At 38.8% G+C, this 22,653-nt stretch overlaps 1 protein-coding gene and 1 pseudogene across 5 annotated transcripts in view; both read left to right on the forward strand.

Moving 5' to 3' along the window:
* Positions 1 to 1,114: 1,114 nt before the first annotated feature.
* The window catches only part of CAMSAP1 (calmodulin regulated spectrin associated protein 1), a 46,817-nt gene continuing 25,278 nt past the window's right edge, over positions 1,115 to 22,653 (forward strand). For 2 of the 5 annotated variants that reach the window (XM_043530473.1, XM_043530474.1), the window contains exons 1-5: positions 1,115 to 1,363; positions 2,574 to 2,736; positions 16,117 to 16,379; positions 16,585 to 16,746; positions 18,655 to 18,735. In XM_043530473.1, the coding sequence (XP_043386408.1) occupies positions 1,130 to 1,363; positions 2,574 to 2,736; positions 16,117 to 16,379; positions 16,585 to 16,746; positions 18,655 to 18,735 (903 nt within the window). In that variant the 5' untranslated portion in view covers positions 1,115 to 1,129. Of the gene's footprint in view, positions 1,364 to 1,420; positions 1,891 to 2,573; positions 2,737 to 16,116; positions 16,380 to 16,584; positions 16,747 to 18,654; positions 18,736 to 22,653 lie in introns of those variants that run through there. The other 3 variants (XM_037880070.2, XM_037880069.2, XM_043530475.1) reach the window with 3 other exon arrangements.
* Positions 6,151 to 12,664, forward strand: LOC114019731 (annotated as a pseudogene).

Consider the following 22,653-nt stretch of genomic DNA (forward strand, 5'->3'; position numbering starts at 1 on the left):
CTCAATTCATAGTGACTGTAGGAGAAACCAAACTGCAATATAAGAATCAGCAGAAGACTCCACTTAACAGATATCTCTCCCCTCCATGGCTTTGTGAGGGAAACTCACGCTCATGTGAACAAACTGCCTTTCTGCTAAGAAATCTGCAGAACATGTCACCTAGTCACCATTATGAAAAAACAAAGCCACCTTTGACATTGACAGATCATGAGCTTATTGGTACATGGCACATCCAAATCAGAAAAATTATTCTAGATAAATAACCTGATAATTCCAGTAGTTCTCTGTGTTCCATAAGAGGCAAGAGACCTTGAACCTACAATTAGGTACCTGATTTTACTTCAGTGGTTCATGTAGTTAGGTGTTTTCAGGTTCACTAGGTAAACCAAGGATCAAAACTTTCAGAAATGGACACCTTGGAAACATATCCTGACATTAACAAACACAAAGTTATAATGACATTATAAGAATATGTGGAGATGTTTGGGTATAGCAGGCCTGTCAGACCAGTGGCCAAGCTCTCTCTGACTGGGTTAGGTTCCAGCCCAAGTCACCATTACAGCACTGATCCTGCAGTGGATCTACCAGAATGGATCCCTGAGCCCAGGCAAAACCCCAAAAGGTGCTAAAAGTACTGATTGAAGGACTGGGGCCTTAGTTACAGATCACTTATGAAAATATACACAGGAGCAGAGGCACAAAATGATCAGTTCAACACTACTTATGAACCTATTTTAGCTTCCTGCTGGGCTTTGATACAATTATTGGCTATATTTTTTTAAACAAAACAATATTGGCAACACTAAATTCAAAAATCATGAGTCTGTTTCCAAAAACCATAAGGTGGGCTTAAGAATCATGATATTTAAAAAAAAAATTTTTTTTTTATTTGCATTTGGGTTTTTGAGCAGGTAGAAATCACATTTTGCAGCTTTACTCAGCAGCCAAGAGGGCTACAACCATTTTTGTCCCTAGATAGGGAGCTAGGGCTTTAAGAAAAAGATGACATATTGATGGAGGGGGTGACAGGGCCTGGCTGCAACCTGAGCCACTTACTAGGCTGGACACATTAAATTAAGTTTTGGGACAAGAATTTCCCACAACCACCTTCCTTCTAGGTGCATCCACCATGGCAGTGCCCATACAGCCCCAATGCTACCAGCCACTGCTTGGGGTGGGGATGCCAGGACCCGGGTCCCAAGCTCACCGCAGACACACCCACCCAAAGGCACCTGCTAGGGACCAGTCTGTGCCTGGGAAGGATGGAGACCTGAGCCAGCTCCTGAGGCTCCACTGGCCTGGGGCACCTGGCAGATGCCCTGCCCTGATACTCCACCCAGACCCCTCAGCAGGACGGCAGCAGGTATAGCTCAGACCGGCCCGAGCAGGTCCTTATATACAACTCCCCGCCCCTCTCATCACCAGGGGACCGTTGGTGGGGAAGACGAGGCAGCCAATGACAGGCTTTAGCCCTTGCGCCTGCGCAGTGCCCGAAAGGCGGGGCGGTTACCCACGCGAGAGCTGGAGCGCGAGCGCCGGTCCCGCTCCCCTTTCTTCGAACGCGGGCGCGAGCCGCTCCCGCCCCCGCCCCCCTTCCTCGCTAGCAGGCGGCCGGCAGCGCGCGCGCGCCGTCTGGGGGGCTCGGGGCTGAGAGCGAGCGCGGGCGCGCGCCAGCCAGCCAGCCAGCCCCGGGCCGACGGCGGCTCCTCCTTCCGTCCGCGCGAGCGGCGCACCGGGACCCGGCCTTTTAGCCTCCCAGTCCCCTCCGCCCGGGCCCGGGCATGAAGCTGTCGTAGCCCTGCGAGGTGAGCGGGGGGCGGCCGGGCCTACAGGCCGCGGGGGGCCGGGCCGGGCCGAGGGCTCCGTGGGGAGCAGTCTCCTGGCAGCAGGGTGGGTCGAAAGCCCCCGGTCTCTCCGGCAGCCTCGGGCCGCCTTCCTCCTCCTCCTCTGCCGGCCGGCCCCTGAGAGGCTGGTGGCGGCATCCCCTCCTCAGGGGGAGAAATCTCGGCCCCTGGCTCGGCGCCCGGCCTGGGAAGGAGCCTGAGGTGCTGCCCCCGCCCCCACCGCAGCCCGGCAGGGGTTCCCGGGGGCAGCCCCCAGCAGCAGCTTGGTACCTGCTCGTGTTGTCGGGCGGTCGCCGGGCCGGGGAGGGCAGGGTGCCTGCGGCAGGCAGGAGCCGAAGGGTACCTTGCGAGAGGGCTGGAGGCTGAGCCTCAGCTTTTCTTTATCTGAACGGCTGCGATGGAGGTGGGATTTGTGCCTCTGCCTTGTTGGTTCGGGCTGGTAACAGCTGCGAAGGGCGGTGGGTTTTTTTTAAGCAAAACTGAAATGCAGGGTTCAAAAGGAGAAGGTGGGCTACGTACGTGTCTTTCAGTCGTGGGTGAATTTTCAATTGCCAAATAGATCGAGCCAATAAAAATCTTTCGAGGGTCTGAAGGCCTGTGTTGTTCAGTCTACACTACAGTATTGTGCCTGGTGCGATGCATTTGAATGATCTGTTCAGGCAGCTAGTCTTTATGTGTGTGTTTTATTTTTGAAATGTAATGGAAACCATTGCATTGTTTTTGTTTTAGATGGTGGATGTTGATGTTTGTGCTCTTGGAGATAGCACCAGAAGAAAAATGGATGCCCTGACAGATAGTGCAGTTGAGATTGTCCCTTTGGAGCTCTATGATTCAGCCAGAGCAAAAATAGCTGCTAATCTACAATGGATCTGTGCTAAAGCCTATGGAATAGGTAAAATCACTTTCATCGGGCAATCGTTCTTGTCTCTCTTTTTGCCCTTTTCATTTGCCCTGCCATCCCACAAGTAATTAAATCAGTCTTAAATAACCTTTGCTTTCATTATCAGTAATGTGTCAAACCTATTTCCATGTAATAATCCAGTGTTTCATGATGCATCTAATAAGAATAAAACAAAGAATCAGAGTAAACTGGTGTATCAGGAAACCTGACAGTGAACGCTATCTATTGTCACTATGAATGATTTGTACTTCCAAAATCTTATTGTTTTTAGTAAATAGGATTTTCCTAAACCGAGCTTTTTTTGTTACCACCTGCAAACCTTTAGCTCCTATAGGCCTCAAAGGCTTTATCATGATTCCTTGTCTAGTCATCTTTGCAGATTGGTGCTAGGACCTTGATGCTGTTTTTTAGCAGATTGTCATGTTAACTTAAAATTTAAAATAAAAGAAGCTATGTCATTTATGAATCTGCCTGTAATGAGTAGCAGACTATTCCTTTTTTTTCAAAAATGCGAACCAATCTAATTTGAGTTACAAATGCATTTATCTACATTCTAGAGTACAGGGGAGGAGGTAGCATGTGATAAAGGAAGGGGAGATACTTCTATAAACTGGTCTTTGTCAGAAACCGTTGAAATCCAAAGAGTTTTCCTATGGCAATAATAAAGATTATGTTGGAACCTTGCAGTACTTTCGTAGGCATCTGTATCTACTGATTTTTTGCATTGCAGTAGACCTGCTTTTATATTGTGAATTTTTGTTTGCTACCATTTGAACATAAATAGCCATGCTGTATATAAACTTGATAGAATACTTGTCTTTAGACAAAACATATAAAAAAACATGCAAAATCTTGTTTTGGAAAATTAGATAGCCCTGTTAATCTAACTCTAATTTGCCAAACTCTAATATGCTTACTGGATTAACACTAGCTTATTTTGTGACAGGGCTGAGCAAAACAATACATTCCTGCAATTAAATATTTTAGACTGTTTTCAACAAGAATATTGCTTTCTTTTAGTGTTTTCAGAACTGTCAATATTTTCTGTCACTTTTGCATTTTTCTACAATGAAGAGTAGAAAGGGGATAGTGATCTTGTTACTTTAAAATGTATTTTCCTTTCTACAGAGTGTGAAGTTATTGCATTTTATGAGAGGAGTAAAGGGTAAAATAACAATAGTATAATTATCTAAACAAAAAAATTCTGATGCAGCCTTTGGGGTGTACATGTAATATAAATGTTGACTAGTGCTACCAATATTAATAATTGGAGACTCACGAAAACTAAACAGGCATTGTCCTGCATGAATGTATTTCAAGTGCTTCAGTTGTTTGTAATGCCTCATTAAAGACATTTTTAGTGAGTAGAAATAAAACATGCTTTGCAAGTTATAGAGGTTCATTGTTTATATTTTGGCTTTGTTTCAAAAGGCAGACCTAATCCTGCATTAGGATCCACTAGCATGTATCCTGTGGTGCAGAGGAAGGATGGCTGACTGCCTCATGTTTACATTGGCATTAACCTCTGTGGGACTCCGTAGGCTCAGGGATCTGTGCTTATGCCTTAATCCTGCTTCAATTTGCTAAATTTGTAGCGTATACCAGTTAGAGAACTAGCTGCTGTTCAGTCAGTTGGCCTTTTCTACACTAAAAACTTTGCCAAAAATTCTCATTTTTATTAAAAACAATACAGCATTGCCAGTGATAGACATAGCGGGAACACTTGTGTAGAGAAGACTCCTGTGGCTGCTGGCATTTTTTTCCCACTGTCATTTAGACCTGCTTGGATCAAATGTAAATAAGAGTTAAATGTCAGTAACAGCAGGAGCATTATTTTAACTAGGACTTTCATTGTTGCTACCATTGGTTGGCTTCAATGGGACTAGTTGCAGTGTGTAAAGTTAAGCACATGCATAAATATTTGTAGGAGCTGGACCTGAGTGAATTTTAGTTAGGTTTTGCTGTGGTCTCTCCACACTGTAATGAAAATTAAGATCATTTTTCACAGAATTATAACTTGCATTTAAAAGAAAAACTTGGTGGTCTGAAATATAGCATGCAGAATCTTTGATCCAGGAACAAATGTGCTTTTTACAACACTTCTGTGGGAGGATTATTAAAAGTAGTAGTTTCAGGTGTGTCTCATGTCTCTCTTAACTTAATATCCTTTAAAACTGAATATTTTCAGGCTACCCATCTATAATAGATCTGTCTTTTTTGGATTCTGCTGCTGTTCAGTGTGTTTTTGAGGGGAGGTATAGAGAGGTCAAGATAATTTCATTTGGATTTTTGTTATGCTGACCTGACTTGTGTATACAGTATATTTTACATCATTCAGAGCAGTTTTGGTCAGTTTGGTAGAAGAAATACACAGTTTCCGTTCGTAGATTATAAACAGCATTTTTATGGTCCTGAAATCACTCAATAGACTTCCTTCATTTTTTTTTTTTTTTTAAAAATGAGTACTTAAGGAGAAGGCTTTTTCTGATCTTGCAATATGCTTATGCAGGTGCTGAATTTTAATCACATGAGTCAAGTTTAAACACATGCTTAAATTTTTGCAGGATTGAAAATTTAAATTGGATTCCAATACTGATCATGTCATTTGTCAGCAGTATGCTCACAAATATCAATTTTAGTTTTTATTTTCCAATATATATTGCACTGTGTGTGTTTGAAGTGATTCTCGTCATCTAAGTTTGCGGTGCTTATCAAAAATGATACTTACAAAAGAAGAAAATAACTTTTGGGGGCATGACAGATAATTTGGAGTTCAACTGCACCTTTGTACCTCAGCACTGAAGTATACATGGATCCTAGATTACAACCTCTCATGAAAAGGGGGCATGATTTCATGATGTACCCCCTCTGGAGTTCGCTTTTCACTGTTTTCCCCTTCAATGGAGGGGTTTGGGTGGCCATAGATCATAGCAGCCTAGGCACTACACTAATACTACTACTAATAGGAGCCTCATTCTCCCCAACTCCATGCACCTGGAGCACTTGTGGAGAAAGGGCTCTCCTTTCTGCAGAGGAAGGAGCTGAGCTGTGTGCATTGTCTCTGCATTGCTGTCCCTCCTGTTTCTGACAGCACATCTCCTAGCTGCATCCCACAGTGAAATTTGGAAACAGCAGGGGATGGGGCTGTGGAGGGTAGCATTTCTCCTGTTCTAGTTGTCCCTGTTCTCTCTGCCCTCCTCACAATTTGGGAGTCCTGTCTGAAAGAAGCCAGGATGTGGGTACAATAGTTTAGTAGTTCTCTGAAGAAATTCAGAGGTCTGTGTATGAATGTCTAGATGATTTCTGACAACAGTCCTAAAGGATACCTTATTTAGGTGTAATTCAGTGGATCAAGGATGAAGTTTGACCTGAACCAAGCATCCTTTTTGTCAGCTGAAATCAAACATGAAAACTGAATTGTATTTTGTTCATCATGCCAATGATTTTATTGACACAGGTACTTTAACATTTCAGGATTAGAGTATAAAATCTGTTCATGGGCCTGCCAATCTGAAGATACTTAGAAATATCCTAGACAGTACAATTTGAAAAAGGATTTATTTTTTAACCTGTTGTATTTCCCCATGCTTCTAACCAGATACTGTGCACAAAACTGACTAAGTGGTTAAGCCAACAATGGAACTTTGTCTCCCTATAGTGACACAAAAAAAAGTTGCTTTGATGTATGTATTTTTGCATTACTTTGCTTTTTCTGTCCTAATCACTATCCATCTTTTTCTACGTTGTCTTCAGTGACTGCTTTCCTCCATGGCTTTCTCTTGCCTTACATGATGCTTGTTCTTTCTCTATTGTCTTCTTATAAAATCTGTATCAGACTCCATTTCTAATTTTACGCCGTTCTCCTCTACTCCTCCCTCCCACATGCTTATTATTTATTTTTGTTATGATGGCATCCAAGGATCTCAATGAAAATTGACTCTACTCTGCTGGTGGTTTAGAGATACACAGGAAAACATCATCCTTGCCCCAAAGAGCTTAATTTTAGTGCTTGACTACACAATGGGGTAACGCGCATAACAGGCCTGTGATTTCTAAAGCACACTGATGTGCTGTGCGTTAATTGGACTGTGTAGATCTTGCTGGTGCATTCTAAAGTTTACTTTGTGCACTTTAACATAATGCTGTTTGAAAAAGTACTACGTTAAAGCGCTCTAGGAACCTTCAGTGCACACCAGAGTGGTCTACTCGGTTGAGTCAATGCACAGCACATCAGACCAGTTACTGTGCTTTAGAAAACACAACCCTGCACTGCGCATTGTCCTACCACATTGACAATACCTGATAAGTAAATGTAACAAAAAGTGGAGAGAGGGAAAATAACAGTGATAGGATTACACTGTTACCTAGGTTGACTATATGCTTATGGTTCCAGATCACTTAAACTTTTCACATTCACATAAATGGATTTTCAAGACACCTACTTAAACATTATACAGTGCACTAGGTGAAAGTCAAGCCCCACTGCCTGCAAGCAGCTGAGATTTCTACCACTGTGCTGTTTAGTGTTAGGCTGGCTAGTAGATAACTGAGAAATAAGAAGTGCACCAGCAGCCTCCTCTGGCTGCTGAAAGGAAGGACCTCTCTGGCTGTGAGGACGGATTTGTGAAAAAAGAAGAGTTTTCGGGAGGGGGGGAATAACCCCTTTTCTTTTTCCTTTTGAACAGCTATTTCACTGAAGTATTTACATGAATATAATATTTGAGAGCTGTGGGTACTAAAGAAGTGTTCAGTTTTGTCTGAATATCAGCTGTAACTGTTCAAAAATGTTAAAAGGGAGATATTGAGAACATTAAGGTTCTTGTTATGCCTGTTCGTCTGGTTAGGAAACTGAGAAAGTTGTCCAACTGTCTAGAAGCACAGAAGGAAAGGGGAATGGGTGGAGTTGTTAGTCATTATAGGGGTGTGGCTAGTGGTTAGAATGAACTCTCATTGGATGTTGAAGAGGGGAGTAGATGGAGCTGTGAATTTTTATGCAGGCTTGGCTTACTAGAATCTAGAAAGGTCTGGAAGGTGGGCAGAACATCTGGCCACTTTTGTTTTATATATAAAGTTGTCAAGGTTATCTTATTGTTTCATGCTTCTGTGTTGAATTTACAAGGTGATGATTTCTCAGTCTAACTATAGTAAACGTGAAAGCCAATGATCAGTACTGCAAATTGGTTAATGTTTAGTGATTACCAAATGTTGGTGTATGAATTTATCTGAATTAGCATGACTAAAGTTGAAAGAAATGGTAGGAGAAAAATTGAATGGACTAAAGTAATGAAAATCTAATTTGCAAGTAAAATGTACACACCATCAAGAGTTAGATGGATAACAAAGAGTTTTGCTCATCTGAAAGTGCAGGGAATTTTTTTTTTCATATATTTCAAGATCAATCGGGCTGTTGAATGAAACTTTTCTATTGAAAGTAGAAGAGCAGAAAGTTGATGAGATTGTTCTGCAAGTGAGATCTCTTTATGCCATTGTCTTTAAAAACATAGCTGTGATCGTTTAAGCCCCTATCTTGGGTTTATCATCATCATCATTCGGGAGCAGTCTGTGTTGGTCTTTAGTACCTAAAATATAGCAAAGATCAATTTGTGATTATGCCTTAAACTGACAGGCAAAACTCGAACTTGATAAGAAATTTTCAGCCTTTGTTCATGCTAGCACAAAATGAACAATTAAAAAAAAAATAGTGGAGCACTTTGCCCTTGATACATTCTTCTAGACTAATGTAAACTATCCGGACCATTACTAGAATAAGAAATAGGAAAAACAAAAGAAAGAACTAATAGACTCTACATTGACATTTGTTGGTGGAATGAGGAATAACCCAGTAATTGCTATGTGCATCTATATAAGAAGAATACGTTGCTATTCAATGCTATCGATTCTTTATCTGACAAGAAACTTGTAGAATACTGTGTTTCAGTTCCTGAAGATGTCATCACAAATGTAGACTAGTATAATAAGGAGATCTTTGCTGTTTTACTCGAAGGATGTAAAGTTTGCAGTTGTCATAAACTTCGATGTTTGAGTGTTCAACTGAAGTCACTCAAGTGCTTTTGAAAATCCCACCTTAACTTTCAAAAGCAATTGAAGGAAGTTTTAAAGGAACTTGGCAGTCTAAGGGTGCTATTTTTGCAGACTCATTGCTTGATTTAAACAGTAGGCCACATGCTGAAAAACACTTGCCAAACAGCAGAGTGAAATGGACCTGATCTTTGTCAGTTTTACTCTCAGGGCTCTGAATAGCAGCAGTCAAAACTGACAAAATTGGTCAGTTTTCATTTTGCTGAGTCTTGGAAAAACAGTGAGCAGCAATAAAGCTATTGGAGCTCTGCAGGTTTAGTAAGACAATATTATGTCACTTTCCATTTGGAAAGTGATCTTCATAACCCTCAAGATGAGAAGCTTTAAATTCTTAAATGAAAACTTAGAATCTACAAAATAAATGGAAACTTTCCTTGGTGAATGTCTACTTGCTAAGGCTAAGTGCATTTTTTTCAAACTCTGGCCTATAAAAACGTCATTGCCTCTGTTTAACAGATGGAAAAACAGAGCAAAAAAAAAAGTTTTGGTTGGAAGCACTGTAGTCTGGTGGCTTACTCAGAGGACTTGTAGGGGAAGGGTCAGACCTGGTTCCTAATTTTGGTTCTAGTAGTAGTTGCTATGACCTTAAGCAAGTCAGATAACCTCTGAGCCTTTGTTTTCTTGTCTGTGAAGTGGCAGTAGTATTTACACACTAAATAATGTTTTATGGTGCTATATAGGGGCAAGTATTACTGGCAAACGTGAAATGGAGCTTCTGGTTCCCAGCTCTATGCTAAATCCACTAGATCATTAGGCTTCAGAGGTGGCATCTTCAAAAATACAAACTTTTTAAAGTAGCTCTTTGCTATTTTGCAAAGATCCTAAATTACAAAACATTTTTCTGAATATTTGTGAAATTACTACAATTTCATTGAAGTTTTACAAGTTTAAAACATGCAAATTTCATGGAGGAAGGAAGTCCACAATTAATATTTTATCCACTTTACTTCTATCTACATTTGTACTTTTTAGTTTGAGCACCAAATGCCATAAACATTAACTTTATTAAATTTTGACAGTAAAATTGGATCTAGGTCCAGTCCACATCACTCTTGAGACTGTGATAGCAACATCTGTGTACAAGGTTTCTAGCCTGGTTTCCCTGACTGATGTGGGTGGGGTTTTTTCCCTCCCAAATAACATCATTATAGAAGACTTAGAGAAGTCTATAATACGGTTCTATAATACAATTATAAGGACAAAAATCTCTTCTAATTGGTCAGGGAAACATGCAGGAATGACTTCAGACCATAATATGGACAAGGCCTTAATTGCAGAGCAGGAGTGATTAATGCTTTATTGCATTTTAATGCAGCTTAAAGTATACACATGCAGGGCTTACTTAAATTATTGTGTAGACTTACTAATCAGTTAAAATTTGATATAAAATGAAATTCTTGCTTGGATTTTGGTTCTCTATCCTGCCAGTTTTTCATGGTACCACACCTCAAACAGCATTATACTACTACCTGCTTTTGTAGTTTAGATGACAATTCAGATGTTTCAAACTGCTGCGTTATTCCTTAACCATGGGGTGTGGCGGGGGGGGGGGGGGGGTAGGGTAAGGAAATTGTATCTTGTGGGGATGGGAAGAACCTGGAAAATGTATAGCTGGCTACTGTTAAATTTGAGGTTATTTTAAAAGTTACTTAAGTAACTTTAAGTGATCTGTTGTATACCAAGTGATTGATTTAAACTTAATACTGCTCACTTTTGGGAAAAAAAACAGATTTCATTAGCATGTGTTAGAATAAAAACTTTCTAATCGGGAATAATGCAGATTTACTTTTGAGTATTTCTTCGGTGAAAATAGCTCACCTATCTTTTATACTCACTGGAACAAGAGCACTTAAGATTCTGTGCTGCTGAGACTTGAATGTTAAAATAGATTATTACCTCATTATAACTCCTACTTGCATATCAGATTAATTGAGAGAGATCAGTTATCTTCTCTCCAGAGTGGGTTGTCTAGCAGCTTGTCCATGTAGTTATGCAGACAGGTATCCCCTTGTGAGATTTGCATAAAATCAACGTATGAGGGAGATCCAGCCATCTCTTTTTAATGTAACACATTGGATTTTTAGACAAAATAGTATTCCCAGAACATGCTGAATAAGTGAATCACGCCCTCCCTGCATCTGATTTTGCAGATTGCACACTATAGTTCTGCATATTTCTGTAAGCAAACATTGTTTTTTGAGCACCTAAATTTGACTAAAACTAGCAATTGGGAGACTGTGAAATCCTCTGCCATTATATTATTAGGAACAACTGATCAAAAAGTTTGATATACAAAACAAGTTATTTGTGCAAAATTTTACATGTAGCATTGCTTGTTACTTGAAAACTGGCAACTTTGGGGATTAATATGGTAGTATAGTGTTTTGGGTTTTGTTTTTGTTTTTTTAAATATACTAAGTGTTTGGGGCTTCTTGTTTTACAAGGGTATACATTAGTTATTAAACTAATGAGTTCAAATTAGGATTTTTATACTGTATCTTAGATGTAATTAACAGTTTTAGAGTTAACTTTTTTTCTTCTTCAGAGAAGTCGAAGGCTTTGTCTACACTACCATTTATGCCAACAAATTTTATGTTTCTTGGGTGTGGGAAAAAAACACACCCCTGAGCAACATAAGTTTCGCCAGCATAAGTGCTAGTGTGCACAGTGCTACGTCGGTGGGAGAACTTCTCCCACCGACATAGCTACTACCGCTCATTGGGGTGGTTTTATTATGTTGATGGGAAAGTGGCTTTAAGTGGTGTAGCTGCATCGGTACAGCTGTCCTGCTGTAAGCTCGCTAGTGTAGACGTAGCCTAAATGCATTCACAGTTTAAAAATGCTAATATGTGTAAAAGGACACTTAGAAAAAGTGAACTGGACTGTTTGGTTATCTAACTTGTACTTGGCTATTGTGTGTTAAAAAGCTGCTTATGAGCACTGGAGCACACTTTTTATTAAAAAAAAAACAACATTGAATTTTTTAATGGGGAGGCAGAGTAAAAATATATATGGTATTTTAAAGTTTATGCCACTATATGAGGGGTTGTGATGGGAAAAGGTACCTTAAAATTTTAGAATGTTTTTTGTGTTGTTTAAGACTGTACCAGTAGACTAATTCAATTGATCTAATTGTTAGCATATTCCCCACATTTGGGAGGTGTATGAATTTTTGAATCCATAAATATTGTGTGTGGGTGGGGGAGAATGGGACAGGAGGTGTTTTTGTTGTTGTATATGGCTGTGTGCTACATATAGAGATAATTGGCAGTTAGAGATGTGAGATTTTGACTTGTTAGGTGATCTGGCCAAGAGGACGCACCGCGTAAGGGTAAGGAGAAGAAGGAAGAGCAGGTCATCAGCTTGGGACCGCAGGTTGCCGAAGGGGAAAACTTGTTTGGCGTCTGCCATATCTTCGCTTCCTTCAGTGACACTTTTGTCCATGTAACTGATCTCTCTGCTAAGGAAACCATCTGCCGAGTGACTGGTGGTATTCAGGTGAAGGCTGACAGAGACGAGTCTTCGCCCTATGCTGCTATGTTGGCAGCCCAGGATGTTGTCCAGCGGTGCAAGGAGATGTGCATCACAGCCCTTCACATCAAGCTGTGAGCTACAGGTGGAGATAGGACCAAGACTCCTGGACCTGGCGCCCAGTCAGCCCTCGGAGCTCTCGCTCATTCTGAAATGAAGATTGGGAACATTGAGGATATCACCCCCATCTCCTCTGACAGCACTCGCAGAAAGGGTGGTCACCCGGGTCGTCATCTGTAAACCGTGGCTGGCTTTTGTTTCATCATTAAATCTCTCAAAGAAAAAAAAAGGGTGTGGGGGGGAGGTTGGACCTTAGCAGTGATGTTTGCTAAGGAAGACAGTCTCCTAGACCAAGGAATAACCTAAATTTGTAATAGTGTGATGTTGCTAGGAAAGCTTTTATTGCCACATGTTTGAGATTAATACTTTACATGGTGCAGAGCCACAAGGGTATTATTCGAATCTTCTGAAACTCGTGATAGTAAACATTATACCATTCATTCTGCATCACATTTTGTCCCACTTAAGTTTTTTTAGTTTCCAAATTTTCTGCTTCATTAATCAAGCTAGTTACTAAGATTCCAGTATTCTTCCAATGGGTTTATTTTAATGATATCCACAAGAACAGTATAAAGTAAATCTGTATTATAAATACAAAAGCTTACATTGTCACAGTTCTTAGTCGTTGACTCTAGCTATGAGAGTTGCCAAACAAATCCTGTAAAATTGGTTTAAATTTATAAAGTAGCTTGAGAGACTTTGCTTCCAAATCTGTTATTACTAGAATCAGTGGTTAAAAATCCTGTTGAGTTGAATGGGTGTAATATTAAGTCTATCAGGAGTTAATGTTGCCGATCATGATTATATGTTGTATGTTTCTATGTGTAATTTGTTAAAACTGTGATACACCTTAGCATTTAGGCATTAAATCGATTAAACTTCCTTGCATTTTTTTCTGAAGGAATATTCTTACTTCTAACTCTGATATATATGGTACAAAAATTCCTAGAAAACTAGACTGGACAAACATTGCTATAGAATTAATCTGTAACATTAAAGAACAGCAGTAAACCTCAAATGATTTTTGGTAGTATGTGCAGATTGAAATTATTTCTAGCTTTGACCTTCATGTTCATTGTTCAGAACAGCAGACGGTGATGTTTTTGGATGGGCTGTAGAATGCGTACTATACTGCCCATCATAAACTGAGGCAAATTAATTTTTCCAATTAGCTTTAAAATATTTTTCTTAAATTCAAACCAAAAATCTTAGGATGGCATTATAGAAAGCTAGGTAAACAGTGCTGCTGTACCTTAAATTGCTGAATTTGCAGTCTCTTTATTCAGATGGGGACTTGAAGGGATAGCATCAAATTGAAAACTACTCAATTTCAGAAGTGAAGTGAAAAGTAGTTTCAGGTACTACATTTATTGTGGGCCCTTCTGTCAATTTTTGTAGTTGTACAATCACATTTTCATGTCTTTGAAATGTTTTTCTCTTCTATTGCCCTGTCAAAACCCACCAAAATTGTGAAGCTATGTAGGGCAATCAGTGAAAAGAACTATACATAAAGTGCTTTCAATTGCACAAAGAAAAAACAAGCAGAATTTTCTGCAATCTTTTATAGTAATCTTAGATGTTACTTGTAATGATGTTGTAAAATAATATTAGGAAACTGTTTGAACTGTCTGAATGCGACTTAACTAGAAACAAAGAGAGCCAGCACTACGTGACCAGCCAAAATGCTCTGTGGACCATATTTTGAGAAATGCTGATTTACTGCATGTTTTTATTTCGGCACTGGATATCAGATGCAGTTATGTTTGTATAATTGTTTACACACAGCACAAATACTCGTTTTTTTTAAACAGTGTACGTGTTATGGATTATAGATAATTTGTGAAATCAAAATTGTTTATAGTTTAATATTTAGTAAAGATAAAAACTATAGATAGCATTGGGGGGGAGTGTGAGTTAGTTCTTAAGAACTGGAAGAGTTCAGTGAATGTAAATGCATGTGAACAAAGTACAGAAATTCTGGAAACTCTGAGGGTATACATTTTTAAAATTGTTGAAGTTAACATAGGGAACAGTCTTCAGGGTGATTAAAAATAACATGAAATGCAATCTATATTTAAAATAATAGAATGCCTGACTTTTTATTTATAAAAACAAAACCAAAAAACTTTCAAGTTGAGAAATTGTCTTCTCTGGGGCTGGAGGCAATCCCTGTTACTGGTGGCTATTTAAAAGTTGTTCGCATCTGATCCAGTGAGCCAGATTTAAGTTGCATGGATTAAAATGGCATACGTATCAAAAAATAATCTGTTTACTGCTATTACAGTAGCATAACTAAGGCTGGGTATACTTTAGAAATTTTTTTCCTAAAATTTTCCCCTATTGGTGTAACTGATTCAAATCTATCATTGGTAGCAACATCATTGAGTATTAGCGTAGGCAGGGTTCCAGGTGGCTGTAAGGATTTTAAACACTGTCATGTAACCCTGCCTAGACACAGGGATGATAGTATAGGTGATCACTGGTGCTTTGTCTATACGAGCACTGCTGCTGTGGAGCTGCACTGATAGTAGCAAATGTAGGAATTTTAAGGAAAAAAATCCTACTGTAGACAAGGCTGAAGTCTTCTGCATTCATAATTTAAAATGTATGTAAACTACTGTGCTCGGGGTCCCGTGTTCAAGTTTATGAAAACATTAACATGTGGAAACTCTATTTTCCATGCTGAAGGCAATGAGGTGATCATTGGAAATCCCAGTTAAATAACTTTTCCTTCACGTATTCATAAAAAGGGCTTCAAGAGTAGTATGGTTTTAGCTTCCATGCCTTCATTATGTTGGGGAAAAAAGGGTTTTTTTTTTGTTGGTTTTTTTTTAAAGTACCAAAGTGAAGACTAATCTATTTCTTAAACAATCTGTAAAGCAGCTGAGACTTTTTCTCTTTAATCAGATTCTGGGCTTTCTTGGTAACTGCTTCTATTTAAGCTTTACATACGTTTCCCGTCACATAACCCTTAATCCTGGGTTAAAGATTTTTTGATCCTCCTTTTTCATGTGATTGTGTCTACCCCAACCCCTCTTAATAATTGAGCACTAAAATAATTTAGAATAAAGTGGAAACATCTTTACTATGAGCAGATGCTTGTGGATGCTGCTTGAATTAACCTACAGGTTTGCTTTGAAACTGTATTTTGTACATCTGTGATAAACTGCATCTATAGCCTGGATGCTCTGAATAAATGATTCACAATATTACTCTTAATTTTAATTGTAAATCTCTCATGCACTACCCACCACGTACATAGACCTTGGTTCAGAAGAACCTCCCTATTCAAGGAAGCACTTAAGTATGTGTTTAAGTCTAAATTAAATCAGTGGGACTTAAATATGTGCTTAGGTGCTTTCCTGAATTGAGGCCCGTGTGATTTAAGAGAGAGAACTAGAAGTGCATTGGTTTTTAATGTAACAGTACTGTGTATAGAAGGAGGGAATTATGTATGTTGCTACTTTAATCAAGCGCATGCGGTTAAATATAATTGAAAACTATTTGGCATATAAAACTACAGACTTAATTTTTTTTCCCATTCAGTATTTTTATAGACCCAGTTTGTTTTTAATGTATATGTTTTCTCTCTTTCTCATGTTAGTTTTGAATTCAGGTACAAAGTTCATACTTTTCTTACAACTGAATCCACTTGTTTGAGACTCTTCCTCTTTTTTTCAGATAATATCCCAGAAGAGCTGAAGGACCCATTTTACATAGACCAGTATGAGCAAGAACATATTAAACCACCTGTCATCAAGCTTTTGCTGTCCAGTGAGCTATATTGTCGTGTCTGTAGCCTCATTCTAAAAGGGGATCAGGTGGCTGCTCTGCAGGGACACCAGTCAGTGATTCAGGCTCTATCTCGGAAAGGGATTTACGTCATGGAGAGTGATGATACCCCTGTGTCTGAATCTGATCTCGCCTGTGCACCAATCAAAATGGTTAGCTTAAAGTTCAGAGATGGATTTAATCATTAAATTTCACCCTTGACTTTGGGGATAGACAATGGAGTAAAGCGCATTTCACCTCTAGGTGGCTAGTCTCAGCAGTTTTTCATGCAAATATATTGTAAATACAGTTAATATGTAAAGGTGTTTATTTCTTGATGTATGTTTGACTGCAAATACTTTTTGGTTTGCTCCTTAGAGTTCTCATATGGCAATGATTGATGCTCTAATGATGGCATACACTGTAGAAATGATCAGCATTGAAAAGGTGGTTGCTAGTGTCAAACGTTTTTCTACGTTCAGTGCCTCAAAAGAACTACCCTATGATCTGGAAGATGCAATGGTTTTCTGGATTAATAAGGTAAAGCTGATATTTAGAAAGGTTTGCTTCTAGAAAATTGTAACTTCTAAAACTGATCCTTAAAAAGGGCTTGATTAGTGCTTTCTCCATGTTTTGTTAGGCTTCCATTGCTGGAAATGCCCTCTTCTGGTATGGAAGAAAACTATTTTTAATTATTTTAGAATGTCTTGGCTCTGCACAGTGACAGTGAGCTAACCACCTGTATTCCTAGAGTTATACGGATAGTAGTTATTGCTTCCTTTTTGTGCACCTGCAGCTTTTTTAGATTTCTTCCTTCTTGGCTTCCTCATCCCCCTCCAAATGCAAATCAATATTTGCCAAGAGGAAAAGGACAAGACTAGTAGGGGAAATGCATTTCCTTTTTTTTTTAATGGCACAATGGTAGATTTTGTTATCTTTTCAATATAAATTTAAAATTCACAGGATGTTTACTAATCAAATTAGAAACTAGTGCAGTTGGTCTGTTTCCGCCTAAGCTACTTGACAACTCTTTCAGGCACACTGTGGAAAAATTTTTTTTTTTTTAAACATTTGTGTTTTAAAATTGTAAATGGAAGTTGAACCAATATTTATTATCAGGTTAGAATCTGCCAAATAGGAGTTGGAAATAAAATTGATTGTAGATACTAACATACCAGATGATTTTTAGTAGTGGAAACTGTTGCTATTAAAAATACTGCTAATGATGCAATTTTTAAAAGTGTTCGGAGAGAGGGGTTTGGAAGAGATGGCCTATGTTTGTTTAATTTTTAAATCTGGAAGTAGAATATGCAACTTAAAAATAAAAATCACTTTTCTAAAGGGAATCAGGTAACTTTGTGATGTTATATTTGTTTGGTAGATGAGGAAAGCATATGGTTTCATGTTCACTAGCCAGTTAGATTTGATTTTGAATATATTCTACTTCAACCACTTATGAAACTTTTCAGAGGCTATCAGTTTAGAGTTTATGCGTGAAACCCTTGAGTAGTAGTTTCCTTTACATTCCACACTTGTTCCTCCCACAGATTTTAGTGCAGTACTATAAATCTTGTATTGGATAGAAAGTTAATAGTAAATCTGGCTCGCAATGTATTTTTTTTTTTTTTTTAATAAAAACAAATTTTCAAGAAATCAGGAAGCTGGTCTACATAACTGTTAAAGCAAAATTACTTCTCGGATGTTTTTATTTGCGCAAAACTTTTATTGAAAAGTAACTTCTCGGGTTATTAATCTGCAACTTGTTCTAATAACCTTTGCATTCTGTCAGAATTGTGCTCTATTGCCAATGGGTAAGAAGTTCAGCTATATAGAGGAGTGGGAAGAGACTATTATTTAAGAGATTTGGGGACTATTCATTGCACTTAGTGACCCCTGCTTTTGTTCTTGAACAACTTGTCTGTCTGTGGCTGCACTGAAACTATTTACAGAGAGTCAGTTTCTACAGTGCCAATTTCATAGTACAGGCAACCCCAACACAACTAGAGGAGAATAGTCTCCTTTGTTGTGTAATAGTGATATACACAATGAAAGATGAAAGTTAATTGAATTATAGTTTATATTGTAGAAACATACCTGCCTCTCTCAGGAGAACTAAGAATGTAAATTTACACTTACAACATTTTCATTTCTAAGGATTTATTTTAAATACATTTGAACATTTTTTGGAAGAAATTACTATGTTATGGCTATATTACTAATTAAGCAATTGTATTTGCAAAGCTGTACCTTATGTCGCTGCAAAACTTACCTATATCAGTGGAATGTCAGTTGAATTCAGAAGCAGAGTTTAAAAAAACCCCAAATCATGGGTATTATGAGTCATATTTCTACAATGGTGGGAAATAAAGATTGATCATTATGTTAAGTGATGACTTCTGGAAATTGGTATGCAATTGCTTTTTTATTCTCTTTTCCCAACTATTTTAGGTGAACCTTAAAATGAGAGAGATAACAGAGAAAGAGGTCAAATTAAAACAGCAATTACTGGAAAGCCCAGGTCACCAAAAGGTAAAATATATTTAATTTTCTTAGTAGCTGAATTATGAATCTTGTCAGTTAAAACTGAAATCATGATGTGGAATCGGATATAAATGTACTCAGTACTTTTTTTATAAAATTCATATGAGGCATCTTTCCCAGTGAAATTCATTTGAGATTTTGTGTATACAGTTTGTTTTCTATTTATCTGCAATGCCCTTACTTCCCTTTAATCCTGTTAGTGCCTTTTGACTTATCTTTTTAAGTTCTGGTTAGAATTGAAATAGCTTGTTCAAACTTTGAATGCTGTGATTTTGATAAATACAGTTCAATTTCAATACCACAAAACATACAGCGTATGTTTTTGAAGTCCTTTCAGGCACAGATTCTTTGTGCATAAAATGACTATAGCAAGGAAATTCAGGAGGTTAACCTAACTCTAATAAGTATGTTCTAAGCAGTCGAATGGTATATTTGTGTATGTGTGCAATTTTTACCCTGTTCCCCCTTAACTTATGTCACAATGCACTAATGTTGCAAAGATATAGTACACTTTCATTACTGGAGAACGTAAAATGGATTTTCCTCAAATATAAATAAATATAATACTGATAATCTCAATTTATGTCTTAATGAATCCTAAAAATAGCTTTCCCATACTTATCCCTCAAATTGGCACTGTTGAGTAAAGTGATACAATTGTAATATGCATAAATGAGGCAAAGATGTTTTACTTTCCATATTGAGGAAGAGTTACTATTTTTTCAGATCCTTTGACACAATAACATGCATCAATTTTAAAGGTTTATGTAGGTTTTTTTTAACTTACAAGTGGTCTTGAGGATCCTGTTACAATTTGGCTATCAGTTGAACATCTTGGATTTCACTGTAATACTTTAAAACTGATCTTTTGGACTAAAATCCCTCTAAAATATGAAAGTGTTCATTGCTTAAGTGCATTTAAGTATTGCTGTGTATAACTTGCTCTGCTGATGTTCCTCTCCTATTCCTACATTCCTTTCCTTGCTTCCTGAGCAGTCTCCTTCCAAATGGTATTGGAAATTAGTACCTGTAAGTGAACTACTTTTTACACCAGTTGTCTTCCACAAAACCATTGCTTTTAAACTTTTTTCAGAGTGCTTGCTTCCATTAAAATGCTGGTTAGACAAAAAAGTTAAAAACCTTTCTAGTTAAGGTTTTTGGAAATAAAGTTTAGTTTCCATAACATGATTTTACATACTGTACATACAGCATAATCATCACTATACAGCATTTCAGGACTTCAGAATTGTGTTAAAAATACAAGAGTGAGGGATAGGGTGAAATAAAATTACAGTAAGAGAAAATTAGAAGTTTTCGGAATTGTGCTTTTTGCTCAAGCTAGACAATTATTTATTACAGCACTAACGTGATATAAAAACTGGTCAATTTAAATTTAATAGGTACTTAAATTTTTTAGTAACTAATTAGATGCATTGCTTGCACTCCCTCATATAACGCTTTGTAGCTACAACTTTGCTAAAAAAAATTCAAACTATTTATTAACTTTCTATTTATTTAACAATAACACCCTTAGAATCTTAACTCAGTTAACAGAAGGCTTGAGCCTTCCCTTGCTGGTGTTTACTCTGTTGGTAACCCAGCAAATGTAGGACACCATTGTCCAGTGAGGTGGGTTAGAAGACATGATGGTAAAACATTTGAACACTAAGTTACTGCAGCTGGTGGAAGTGCATCCTTGGTGACTTAATGAAAGTAGAGGCAACATACTAGGGAGAAACATAATTAACATATTTTTAGGCCTGATCCAGGGAGACTTTCCTTCCACCTGTTGGCAGAAGTATCTACATGAAAAGAGATTTTTAATGGAATTGAACTTACATTGTACAAATCTACTTGCTTTTGGCTGGGGTAGCAAGTTATATGAATAGGCCCCTACCAAATTCACGGCCATGAAAAACGCACCATATACTGTGAAATCTGGTTGTCCCCCCTCCCTCCCGCCCACCCATGAAATCTGTGTTTTGTGTGCTCTTACCCTATACTATACAGATTTCACAGGGGAGACCAGCGTTTCTCAGACTGAGGGTCCTGACCCAAAAGGGAGTTGAAGGGGGTCACAAGGTTTTTTAGGGGGGTCATAGTATTGCCACCCTGACTTCTGCATTGACTTCAGAGCTGGGTGGCCAGAGAGCAGTGGCTGTTGGCTGGGCACCCAGCTCTGCAGGCAGTGCCCCGCCAGCTGCACCACAGAAGTAAGGATGGCAGTAACATACCATGTCATCCTTACTTCTGCGCTGCTGCTGACTGGGTGCCCAGCTCTGCAGGCAGCAGCGCAGAAGGGTGGCAGTATTATATCATGCCATCCTCACTTCTGCACTGCTTCCTTCAGAGTTGGGCTCCCAGCCAGCAGCGGCTGCTCTCCAGCTGCCCAGCTCTGAAGGCAGCGCCACCGCCAGCTGCAGCACAGAAGTAAGGGTAGCAGTACCGCAACCTCCCCGAAATAACCTTGCGACCTTCTCTTCCCCCTCCCCCCCATTCCTTTTTAGGTCAGGACCCCTACAATTACAACACTGTGAAATTTCAGATTTAAATAGCTGAAATCATGAAATTTATGATTTTTTAAATCCCGTGACCACGAAATTGACCAAAATGGACCTTGAATTTGGTAGGGCTCTGTATGTTAACATTCTGTGTTCTCCTGTTCCTCAGTTCCTCCTTGGCTGTGATATCCCTTCCCTGTCTCTTACAGTATTTGCTTTGTTCATCATTTTCATCATCTAAGGAGTATGGGAACCATCATCTTGGTTGTAAACTGGAAAGAGTGCCAAATTTGGGAGGGGCGGGCACAGTAAATGCAGTTGCTCATCCCTCAGTCATGTTTCTGCAAAGAACTGCTGGTTTGGTCAGTCCCACACACACCATTTCCATATTTTATTTGTTTGAGCCAAATATGAGGTCCAAATTAAATTATTTAAATATCTGAAATAAAGAACTGCCATAGGGTGGTCAAATCTGTACTTTTACCCTCATACCCAGGACTTGTCTGTCTGTACCACAAGTGACACTGTAGCCAGGTGTTTACCTAGTGCTCCATACCCAGACTAAAACAATGGTACTTCACACTAATGGCTCTTTGTTTAGAAGTGGCCTGAAAAGTAAAATAATTTGAAAGATCCTAAAACAGGAAAAAGTATGAAACTTTTAAAACCTAGTGCTGATCATGTCTATAGACGATCCTTAGCTTTCCCTGAACCTAAGTAATGTGTCCAGAAGACTTTGTGAGCTATATTCTCTGGTCTGAACCAGAAGGGTTTGGTGCAGGTCCAAAGGGATATACAAAAGTGGCTGTAAGTTGTCTTTCCCCTTCCCAAGCCTCGATCTGCCAGGCTAGTTGCTGACAAATTAGCATGGCCTTTAGGATCAGCTGGATTCAGGGATAGGTGGCATAAGAGGGGCAGTGGCAACCCTAAATTCCCATACACTGTGGGAATTCTCCAATGGCTGGGTATGCTGCTTTTAGTGTTGCTTTATGCTACCAGACTTCATTAAACAGGCGGATTTCACAGGAGAGTTAGGGGCCCCTATTTTTTCTGCCATAATGATGTTGCAGTCACCAAAAAATAGATTTAAAAACCCATTTCAATTAATTATTTTATAAATATTTTCATTTTAGGATATAATATTTTATGCTTAATATCAGTCCAAACACGTGTTTGAATTTGACTGTGCTTATCTGAGATTCATGCTCTGTGCTGCATCAAGAGAGCAGTCAAAATATCTATTTGTATTTCATTAATACCTAAAGGCACCAACTGAGATTGGGGCCCTATTGTGCAAGGCATTGTACAAACACACAGCAAGGAACAATCCCTGCCCAAAGAACCTGCAGTTTAAATAGTCAAGACATGCAAAAGGTGTGAGGGGAAACAGGCACAGAGAATGGAA

This window comes from Chelonia mydas, chromosome 16 (assembly GCF_015237465.2).
Source record: "Chelonia mydas isolate rCheMyd1 chromosome 16, rCheMyd1.pri.v2, whole genome shotgun sequence".
Taxonomy (NCBI): domain Eukaryota; kingdom Metazoa; phylum Chordata; order Testudines; family Cheloniidae; genus Chelonia; species Chelonia mydas.